The 11,900-nt window shown below is 41.8% G+C and overlaps 1 protein-coding gene and 1 pseudogene across 1 annotated transcript; both read left to right on the forward strand.

Annotated features, from left to right (window-relative positions):
- LOC102770042 overlaps positions 1–2,796 on the forward strand; it is a 7,174-nt pseudogene extending 4,378 nt beyond the window's left edge.
- A 3,477-nt stretch (positions 2,797–6,273) lies between these two features.
- INSL6 (insulin like 6) lies at positions 6,274–11,348 on the forward strand. The gene is made up of 2 exons (XM_006773847.1): positions 6,274–6,559; positions 11,005–11,348. Exons 1-2 carry the CDS (start codon positions 6,274–6,276, stop codon positions 11,346–11,348), a joined length of 630 nt encoding a protein of 209 aa, XP_006773910.1.
- Positions 11,349–11,900: the final 552 nt, after the last annotated feature.

Here is an 11,900-nt window from a genome sequence, read left to right on the forward strand (position 1 = left end):
AATTAATAAAATAGATGAGTGGATAAAAAAGCAGCAGTACAGAGAAACCCTGGAATATTACTTGGCCATAAAAAAGAATGAAACCTTGCCATTTGCAACAGCACAGATGGACTTAGAGGGTATGCTAAGTGAAATAAATCAGACAGAGAAAGATAAATACCATATGATTTCATTTATATGTGGAAAATAAAAGAGTGAAATAAATGAACAAACAGAATAGAAACACTCAAAGATACAAAGATCAGACTGATAGTTGCCAGATGTGTGGGGGGTTGGGATGCTAGGTGAAAAAGGTGAAGGGACTAAGAAATACAAACTGGTAGTTACAAAATAGTCATGGGAATGTAACTACAACATAGGAAATATAGTCAATAATATTGTAATAAGTATGTTGCCAGGTGGGTACTGGAAATATCAGGAGAAATCACTTTGTAAAGTACATAATTGTCTAACAACTATACTATACACCTGAAAATAATATAAATAATACTGAATATAAACTTTAATTTTGAAAAATTTTTAAAGAAAATGTAAAAACCTATCTTTGACTACATATTACTGATATGTATTCAATAATACATACTTACTGTAAACACCAAGAATAAAGTGTAATAAAACCCCACTACAGTAGGGAAGACAAATAAATAATTGGACAGAAAGCAAAAAAGTAAGTAAAGGAGACATTACTTGTATTATAACCAAGCAATTATTTTAGTTATTATAATTCATCCTACCCACAATTAACATCCTAAACTAAAAATGTTAAGGATTAAGCCATGGGAATCCTAGTTTCCACATCAAAATATCAACACAGAAAAAAAAAAACACCAAGATGGCGGCATAGGTAAACACCAGAGATTGCTGCCTCGCACAACCACTTCAAGAATACAACTAAAAGATGGAACGGACATCATCCAAAACCACAGGAAGGCTGGCTGAGTGGAAATTCTACAACTAGAAGGAAAGAGAAAAGCATACTGAGACTCAGAGGAGGTGCGGAAGTACAGAGGTACGGAGGTGCATGTGGAGAGGAGCTATGGGAGGAAAAAAGAGAAACAACTGTAATAATCTGAACAATAAAGATTTAATTATTTTAAAAAAATATCAACACAAAATGCTAAAATAAGTTGAGAAACAAATATTCCAGTATAATTCCTAACAACCCCATGTTTTATCTTTCATAAATGAAATTCTTATTTATAAATACTCAAATGTGTTTTACTGGGCAGCTCCCATTTTATGACAATGTTCTGGAATAAGATAGCTAGGATGGGAAACAATTAAGTCAGGCAGGAATTCATTCAGTAATAACAGTAATTTATTCATTCAAATAAAATCATTTCACTAATAATTTGTTCAATTCACTAAATTCATTGAATCTTGCTAATATTGTAAGTAGTATTTGTAGGTATAATGTGTTCATTCATTCATTAAATGTTTAGCAGGTACTGTCTTAGGCTTGGATAATAAATATTAAGCAAAAATAGTTCCACCCCTGGCTCTTGCCTCTTGCCTCTGACACCACTGTGGCCTCGCCCACTGTGCAGACCCAGGGAGCCATGCCACTGCAGTCTGATTGCCCACTGCAGTGGGCGAGGATGTAGGACTTTCTAGAGGAGGGAGATACTCCCCGAGAAATTGATGACAGGAAGCAACAAGGAGATGGATTACACTCGCTGCTCTATTTCGGCTACAGCCTGAGCGCCCCCCTGCTCGCAGCTTAATGCCAGCCTAGCCACTTTCTATGGCCGCCTGAGCCAGGACAAGGGAATACAGAGGCTTGGGCCAGAGGCTGTGAGCCTGAGGGGAGGAGGGATTGGCTGGTAGTTATGGAGCCAGAACCCCAGTGCTGCCTGGAAATGTCTTTGTATCCTTGGACCAGGACCAGCAGCAATAGCAGGACTTCCTGCGTGACATGTCTTGGTTGACAATGCCCTACAGGAAGTTTAAACTTTGGAACAAATATCAAATTTCCAACATTCATCACTAATATTCTTGGATGCCACCACTGGAAAGATCATGTGCAGGAATGGGCTGCTGGTGATTCATGGCGAACCAGAAAATTTGGAATTCCCTTGGGGACCGAAACCGTTTTTTCAGGGAAGTCATTGCAGGGCTCCTGCTTAGAAATAATGGAGAATAGCAGCCTGGAGGGATCTCACGTGGAAGTCTATTTCTCCGTACACTGGTGTCCCCATTGCCAAAGCCTCACCCCGGTCCTGGTAGAATCTGACCGGAAGATCAAGGAGGCGGGTCAGAAATCTGAAGTCATCCTTGTTAGTGCAGACAGGTCAGAGGACTTATATTCAAATAGTACTTCAGTGAGATGCCCTGGCTTGCTGTCCCCTACACTGAGGAGGCCCAGTGTTGTACCTCAACTGGCTGTATAGAATCCAAGGCATTCCCACCCTCATCATGCTGGACCTGCAGGGTCCAGTGGAGGTGCTGACTGAGGGCAAGAACTGCAGGGAGTTCCCGTGGAACATCATGCCTGTGCTCGGAGCTGTCTGACTCCAATGCCCTGGAGCCCTGGCCTCATCCTTTTTGTAGATTCTGAGGATGATGGGAAGTCCCAGGTGGCCAAGCAGGTGATCCAGCCAATAGCTGAGAAGATCACTGCCAAGTACAAAGCCAAAGGGGAGGCACCACTTCTGTTCTTCATGGAGGAGGAGGAGGATATGATTGACTCCCTGAGAGATTACACCAACCTGCCAGAGGCTACTGGACATGGCAGTCCGTGTCAAGTACATGATGGATGTGGAGGAGATCAGCCCAACCATTGCAGAGGTCTCTTGAATGACTCCTAGAAGAAAAGCTCAAACAAGAGTCCATCTAGTGGGCCTCCGACCTCATGAGACATTACTTAAAACTCAGTCTTCCTCTCTTTCTCTCTACGGACTTCTCCAGCGTGTCCTGAATCACATAACCCAAGTGTCCAGCTTTCTATGGTACCGTTTTCTGCATTAGCTTCTCAGCTAGTACCCTAGGGTGCACATCCTCTCAGCAACATAGGAACCCACCATGTTTGGAGATGCTGCTTGCGATTCACGGACGCCCACACCTGGCCAGAGCTGGTGCTGCATCACTCACTCTCTCGGTCACCAGCTCTTGGTGAAGTATTTGCCAAGGTGTCCTGCCCAGTGAGCAAGAAGGGACAGTGCATCCGTGCTCTGGCTCACACAGTTCAGTGACAAAGGTAGAACAGGGATAGGGCCGCCTCGTTAGGCCTCAGCTTAGAGCTTCTAGTGAGAAATCTTTTTCTAGGTAACTTAGTCTGTTTTGGTCTGAGGGAAAAACACTAGCTTGTCAATTGGTACTTGGGCAGGGATCTCAGATTTCAAAGGAAGTTTGTGTTCTTCTCTGGTGATTCATATAGTAACTGCTTACTTTGATTGAGCTCTTACCATGGACTAAGAGCTTCTCATTCCTTTCTTATTTCTCTTTCTTCCTTGATCTTGACCTTCTTTAAGTTTCTGCCTTCTCATACATACAGCCCCTCCTAGCTTGGAATTTTGTTAATAACTTCTTCCCCTCCAACATCTTTCTAAGAAGATGCACCTGGCCCTGGTTCTTAGAGGAGCACCGCCTCCCCAGTGCATTCCTCTGGGCTGGGACTACATGAACTCTGTTGAGGTGCCTGTGCCCAACTTTGGTTACCCCTGTCAGTCCCTTTTCTTTTCAAAGCAGAACTAAAAAGAGACTACTTACCAGAAGCCTAGTTTTTTCCTAAGAACCTGGAGAAAAAGCTGTGCCCATGGGTGGGAATGAGGGCAGAAGACATGTCAATGAAGAGTATGTCTTGGGTCCACTTTCCTAGGCCCTGCTAACTTGGCTCCTTATTTGGGCTTAACTAACCACAAAAAGGAGAATAACATCTGTGTTCTTAGCATTTGGGATGGAGGGCTTGGCCTAGGAACCTGCACAGGTTTAGCCTCTCTCAACCAGGTGTCGGGGTCTTTAAAGCAACACCAGGCCTTACCCTTGGTTCCACTCTACAGGACTCTGCCAACCAAGACCATTTATTTGGAAAACCCAGCCCCCAATTAGCTGTAACATTATTGCTCCTGTCTGAACTGGATTGCTGATGTGTAGTTCAGAGGTACAAAATTAGCTGGTAATTAGACTGTTACTTGATGTCACCAGCCTGAAATGCAGTCACTTAGTAGGAAATAAAGCAGGCATCCTTATACATTAAAAAAAAAGTTCCACCCCTCAATGAGCTTACAACTAATAGAGAAGAGATAATTACTAGTACATGATTCTTTTTCAAAATTCACCATAGTGCAACAAGGAACTATAGTATGACATAAACATAAAATAGGATATAAAGGAACAAGTAGTCAATTCTTAGGAAGCTTATTCAGTTATTCTTTCATTCATTCACCAAATGTGATACGATTGTTGATATTAACATGTCACTTATTATTTGTTATTGATATTATTAGTTATAATTATTAATGTTAAATTATCACTGAGAACCAACTATGTGCCAGGCACTGTTCAAGAAAATGATATCAAGGTAGACAAAATTAATAAAATCACTGCCTACATGGAGCTCACATTCTGGTAGGAAGAGACTAATAGTAAACATATAGAGAAGTAAAATATATAGCATGTTATTTTGTAATGAATGATAAGAAGAAATACAAAGCAGGGCAAGGGTACATAGCAAGTGCAAAGAGAATGAGAATATAAATCAAATTTGCCAGTTTCTGACACATATTGCTTACTGTGACTGTGTGTGTGTGTGTGTGTTTTGAATCTTCCTCTCAGTTTTAACAAATATTTTCCTTTTTCACAGGGTTTCGCTGATAAAGTTCTGACTAGGACTCATGGCCCACTGTAGTTTGGACATTAGTTGTTTTTTAAGGAAGGCAATGAAATCAAGCTAATCAGATCACATCAATCTTTAGAAATATCCGACTGCCAGTTAATTTAACAGTATTCATGGATGCCACTGGGAAAGCAGGGCAAAGCTGGAGGAAGGGAAAATGGAGAAAAAGACAGAGTCAGGAGGCAGAAAGAAAGGGGGAGAGAAAAATTAAAATGTGAAGGGAAATGGAGAATATCATTGACAACCGCTGTCACCTCTCTAAGGCAGTGGTTCTCAACCTTGGCTGCACATTAGAATCACCTGGGAATCTTTTTAAAATCCTGATTTCTGGGCCTCATCCTCCAGAAATTCTGTTTCTTTGTTACTAATGTTGTGGCCCCACCCCATAACAAAGAAACAGAATTTCCAGAGGATGAGGCCCAGAAATCAGGATTTTAAAAAGATTCCCAGGTGATTCTAATGTGCAGCCAAGGTTGAGAACCACTGCAAGGCTGTGTCAACCTTAAACCGGTTACTCCTGAGACGGCCCCTGACTGCCCCCTCGTGGCGGGTCGTCGTACCGGCTTCATAGCCAACACTAATTTTTAAAAAATAGTGACAAAGCGACCTATCGAAAGAAACTACACTGCTCTTTCCTGCCCTTTCCCACCTAATTTAACAAAATTCTGTCATTCTTAGAAGGCAAATTCTCTACGAGTCCCTGCCACGGACTAATTACCATATGGCAATAGCCAGTCCCCGAGACCCATTTCTCCCTGTGGAGCTGGTAGACATTTTCTGAAGCAGCTTTGAGTCTGACTTTAAAATACACATTACACATACGCTCGCACAGGTTACGTTTCAACATATTTCACTGCCAACAACGCGTCAGGCCCCGAGGCACAAGGGACAAGGACAGCAGACACAGGCCCTGCCTTCCTGAGCTGGGGGGTCAGAGGAAGAAGTTACTGCGCAAGCACGTCAACGTGAACCAACCTCCTGAGGTAAACACCGTGAAGGAAAGGAGCGCCTTCTCTGAGGAAGTGATGCCCCGCTAACAACCACGCAAAAAAAGGCTACCCTGGAAGGAACACGTCGTTTGTGGCTTTTTTCCCATTAACTGGGGCCCATGTTTCATTTGATTCGTCTCCCTAGTGAGGGAGGCAAGAAAAAGGAAAGAAACCATGTTACTTACCACCGCCTCAGAGCCAGGGGGAGCGCAGGAAGCCCAGGCCCAGGCACCATCTCGTGCCACCTCCTGCCGGTGTTCTCACGACGTCCCGGGGGTCCACACGTGCTCAGTAGACCTCCAGGTGTGCGCGCATGCGTGTGCACGTGCTCAGTAGACCTCCGGGTGTGCGCGCATGCGTGTGCACGTGCCCAGCTCCAGCGCAGGGCCATGAGGCGGTTAGCGCACGCGCGTGGCTGACCTATCGCGGGGCGAGGGGGCGGTGTGAGGGATGTCTGCGCTCCTCCGCCTGTGCCCCCTGTGGCTCGGGGTCCTGCTGCTTCTGTTCTCCCAAGAGCAAAGCTACGCTAGCAGAGCCCGAAAGCTGTGCGGCAGGCACCTCCTGAGAGGCATCGTGAAACTCTGTGGAGATGCCGACTGGAGCCACTTCATGGAGAACACCCCCTTCAGAAAGCAGCTGGCTCTCCAGGCCATGGAGAAGGTGGAAAGCTTCCTCCCTGGCCGAGCGAAAAGCTCCCCAAACGCTTTCCGGGCCCGGGGGAGAGGTACAGACGCAGGTAAACGTCTCTAAACCGAAGGCGTATTGGACTCTCTGTATATATCTTATCCCTGAATCTGCTCGGCCAGATGGCGACCTTCCCCCAAGAAATGGAATGTGTGCCTAGTACACAGGTAGATTTAAAAACGAAAATTATAAGCCAGGGTATTGTGGCTATACAAAACTCCTAAGAAGCTGCTTTTTTTTTTTAACTGAGGGGAAATAAGTGTACATATGTAAATCCACACATGTGTGTACGAATGCTGCTCGCCACTAGCTTTCCCTTTCCGGAGTACCCTTGTCACCCGGCAAACTCCATTTGTCCTGCAAAGGCTAACCCAGGTATCATTACCCCCGTGGGCCGCCACTGACCTTCCCGTGGCTCCTCCACTCTCCGTCTAGCACAGGATAACACTCGGCTCTACCCGACTCGCCTGCGGACCGGCTTCATGATTGGCCCGGCCCAAGTGCAAGAGGCAGGAAAGGACCACGGAGGTTGCAAAAATATAAAGCTTCCCCCCGCCCCATCCCCTTTTCTTGTGCCTATCTCCTCTGCTCACACAGGGCCCAGTGTCCCACCAGACGTCACTTTAAAGTTCAAAGATCAAGCTATTGAGAATTTCAAGACAGTTGAGCATTAAACAAAATTCAGGGTCCTTCGAAGCACCGTGTCTGTGCGGCCGCATGAGCCTCACACTCTGGTGAGTCCGGTCCGTGGGGTAGCGGCTGTCTCAGGCGTGTTTTCACTTCACGTGCCTAGCAGAGGGCCTGGCGCGTTGTCTGTGCTGACTATATGTGTTGAAGTCATCCTGAATGTTGTTAGGCAGTTTTTAGGAAGAATATTCTTGTTCCAGAGCTATTGTTATCTTCCAACTATATATTTTTTTTTTTTTACATTTTTGTGACTAACACATTTTAGCCCCATATGGTTTACCGTTTTTTCAAAAAGAAGATGAATTTTATTTATAGGCGGTCCATAGCATAGTCTGATCAAAATTATTGTCTTTTTAAGGTAATTAATTACATGTATTTGTGCAAATTTTGCAAAAGTCAAGATTTCTGAAATTAAGGACTATCATGTCAAAAAAAAAAAAAGAAAGAAAAAGAGAGACCTTAATGTAGATGACTGAAACAAAGTAAAAAAGTGCCTGTCTCATTGTAGGCACTCATTAACTTATTTTTTTAATGAAGTAATGAATGAGTGAAACTTACAATATTAGTGCTGCCATGGGAATGAAGCTTTTAAAGACAGACACCATGGAAACTATCAGACTGAGTCTTGACCATTTTCCACCATCAAACCTACCTACATATAAACTCACTTTATCCCGCTCTTATAAAGGAAGAAGTGTTTCCCTGAAATCTTCAACTTGTACATTAATTTAGTGATTTTTACACTTTAAAGTGCATATGAATCACCTGGTGGATGCTGCTACTATACAGACTCTGATTCAGTAGATCTGGCGTGGGACTAGAGAATCTACAATGTTACAAGCTTTGAGATGATGTTGATGCTGTTGGTTGGATGATGCTTTTTGAGTAACATGGGCCTAGTACAGACCCATGTAAGGAGGACCTTCACTTTCTACGTCATGTTGGGTGAACATTTCTCTCACATCTAATATTGTGCTTTCACTACCTATATTACAGTAAAAATTTTACTTTCAGATATCCAAGCTCGAGTCTTTTATTTTAAAAGAGCTTGGAATCCCTTTTCTTGACAAAGCATGCTATGGAGACAATTTTCTTAATTAAAAAAAAAAAGTCACCGGGCAGCATTTCCCCAGTGGTGAGCATCAACATATGAATCCAGAGGTCATGGTTCAGTTCCCAGTCAGGGCAGATACCCAGGTTGCAGGCTCAATCCTCAGTGAGGGGCGTGCAGGAGGCAGTCAGTCAATGATTCTCTCATCATTGATGTTTCTATCTCTACACCTCCCTTCCTCTCTGATATCAATAAAACTATATATTTTACAAATAAAACAAATCTCTTCCCCTTTTTCATTCATCTTCCCAACCCCTCTCCCATCTAGCAACTGTCTAAATGTTCTTTATGAGTGTTTCTGTTCTGCTTGCTTATTTTGCTTTTTAAATTCCATATATAAGTGAAATCATCTAGCATTTTAATTTTCTGATGATCTATTTACCTCCAACACTGGAAAAGATAGTTTGGTACACTGATATTTAAAAAAAAAATTATTTCAAAGCTACTCATACATAACTTAAATCTGGTATTATGTACTTTTTGTTATGGATTCTGCATGCATAGGCCATGTCGCCAAGACCTACCCCAAAATGTGACTTCATTATATTTCTAAATTCTGGCTGAGTATATTGTGCCTCTCAGTTCTTAGTGTAGGAGAAACCATTGATGTTTCATCACCAGCTTTTCATAATCCATAACACCTGTTCCAGTTATCTATATATATAAAAGGCTAATGTGCAAAGTGTCCCCTTGGGAGTTCAACTGGGAGACCAAGAGTTCGATCACTTGCTATGATGTGCGCTGACCACGAGGGGGCAGCACAGAACAAAGGAAGGCCAGGATCAGCCCTGATTGCCAGCCAGGCTTAGGGATCCTATCAGTGCATGAATTTCATGCACCAGGCTTCTAGTATTGACCATATTCCCCTACCTTGATATTCATGTATTCTTCATTTTTGTTTGCTTGTTAGATATCATTATCAAAACTGGGCATGCCAGCCCCCTCGCTATATTAATTCAACAACATTTGAGTGCCTCTTATAGGCTAGGTATTTTTCTTGAAAATCTATATTCTATATAAATAAAAAGCTAATATGCTAAGTGTCCTTCCCTCTGTCCAACGGGTCACTATGACTTGCACTGACCACCAGGGGGCAGACGCTCAATGCAGGAGCTGCTGAAATGCACACTTGCCATTTGCAGAGAAATGGCAGTGCAGACCTGGCTGACAAAGCAACACTCAGCTTCCCCCAAGTGGGACACAGACCCCGCCACCGCCCCAGAGTGACAGCCTACCAAATCACAGCCAATGCTGCCAAGACCCGATGGCCAGCCCAGAAACAGTAGCTGTGGGTGGTGGGTAATGACATCACGTAGCAATGTCCGGCTTCCTCTCCCCAGTCACTAGCCTCCTTGGAGTTTCTTCAGCCCAGGAACACGACTTGCTTTATAGTCAAGTGGAAACATTTACACTTTAACCAAATGTCTGTGAAACATTTTCCTATGCCTCATATCATTTGATCCTCATAGAAGTCCTAGAGTAGGTAGATAGAAGACTCGGTGAGACCCTATTTTCTTTTCATTAGCTGGAAAAAAAACGGAGATTTAGAAAGTTTAGAAACTTGACCCAACTGAAAAGAAGTAAGAAATGCTGGAACTTGAAAATGACTTCAGGTTTTTTCACTGCGAAGAATATAGTCAAACACTGCTGCAGTTAAATATTTTATCCTTTGTTCTCCCTTGTGATCTATAATAATAATCTGCTTCATGTTGATATTTACTAGCATGAATCCATGCACTGGCCAACTAGTAGGTATATAAAGGTTAGTGAATAGTTTCACTCAGGAAGAAAGAAAGGCTCCTGTCCTCATGAAGCTAGCAGAATAGTGAAGATAGATGATAAACATAAGTAAATTATACAGTATGTACATATACATACAAGGATGAACTTTGAAAACATTATGCTAAGTGAAAGAAACCTGACACAAAAGGCCGTATGTGGTATGATTTCATTTTCATAACAGGAAAATCCATAGAAACAGATTAGTTTCCAGGGACTGAAGGATGTGGGAAATGGGAGAGACCACTGATGGGATTTCTTTTGGGGTGATAGAAATGTTCTGCAATTACATAGTGGTGATGGTTGTACAATCTCGTGAATACACTAAAAAATCACTGAATGTATGCTTTAACCCCTTCCCCGGCAGAAACGTGTATACACGTTTTCACAAAATGTTCTTTTTTCAGTCGTCGACGAGTATACTCGTCTAAAACTTTACCTTCAAAAACCAGCTACATACGTACCATTCTAAATAATTTCATCTAGAAACTTTCTGAGGAAATACTATTCTTAACCACAAAAATGGGAAGAAAAAATAATTACAAACTGTTTTCATAACCAGCATCAAAAATACTATATAGAACCAAACTAAAAATATTAGTCTGAAAAAGAAACGTTTTTAACAAAAAAATTGTTGGGGAAGGGATTAAAATGCTGAATTTTATGGCATGTGAATATCTCAAAAAATGTTTTTTGCATAAAATGTACACAGATTTCTAAGCCCTTTTATAGGAAAACACTGACTACAAGTATTTTATTTAAAAATATATATTACTTCTGAATAAACAGTTTATTGTTTAAAATGTGATTACTTGGTTTTTTTCTAAATAATTTACTGATGTTAGTATTCCAGTATTATGATTAAATTTACAGCTAGAGGATGATTTTAGTAAAGTAGAATTTTTCTCATCTCTCAACAGTCTCTTCTACTGCCTCTCAGGAAGAAGCAACAAACAGTTTGGAGATACAGTCACCTCCTGGGTATCAGTATAACAAGGCCAACTTGCTACCTAATAAGACAAGAGAACTTGCCTCATCACAAGATATCAGTTCATATGTTCATGAGATTGTAGAATTTCAGAAGCAAAATACAAACAAAATTAAAACCTTAAGGAAATTGTTTTGGGGGAATCATCCCCAAAGGGTACGCAGAGGATATTCAGAAAAGTGTTGTCTTAGAGGATGTACAGAAGAAGAACTTATTATTGCATGCCTTCCATATATTGATTATAAAAACTTAAAGAAAGAGGAGTCTCAGTTGTGACTAAGATGTACTAGCCATCATAGGAATTATACTAATTTAATAAAAGCTTAATATGTTTATTTTACTTTTATTTATTTATTTTTATTTTTATAATTGTCCTTGTAGGTTGAATGCTGTGAACAACTAAGTGTACTTGCAAGCACCTGACAATACTTTATGGTGATAATAGGAATCATTTTCTTTGTTGACCTCTATTTTTCATTATTTTTGTAATTGAAGATGTTATTGGAGATGGAATGATCCATGTAGATATCTAAGAACTACTTGTTCATCTTTTTAAAAAAAATTTTTCTTTATTGATTAAGGCATTACATATGTGTCCTTATTCCCCCATTGCCCCCCACTCCCCTATTCATGCCCTTACCCCCCTGGTGTCTGTGTCCATGGGTTAGGCTTATATGCATGCATACAAGCCCTTTGGTTGATCTCTCCCCCCTACCCCCGTCCTCCCTTACCTTCCCTCTGAGTCTTGATGGTCTGATCAATGCCTCTGTCTCTGCCACTGTGGAGAACAGTATGGAGTTTCCTCAAAAAACTAAAAATGGAACTCCC

Source organism: Myotis davidii, unplaced genomic scaffold, assembly GCF_000327345.1.
Source record: "Myotis davidii unplaced genomic scaffold, ASM32734v1 scaffold547, whole genome shotgun sequence".
Classification (NCBI taxonomy): domain Eukaryota; kingdom Metazoa; phylum Chordata; class Mammalia; order Chiroptera; family Vespertilionidae; genus Myotis; species Myotis davidii.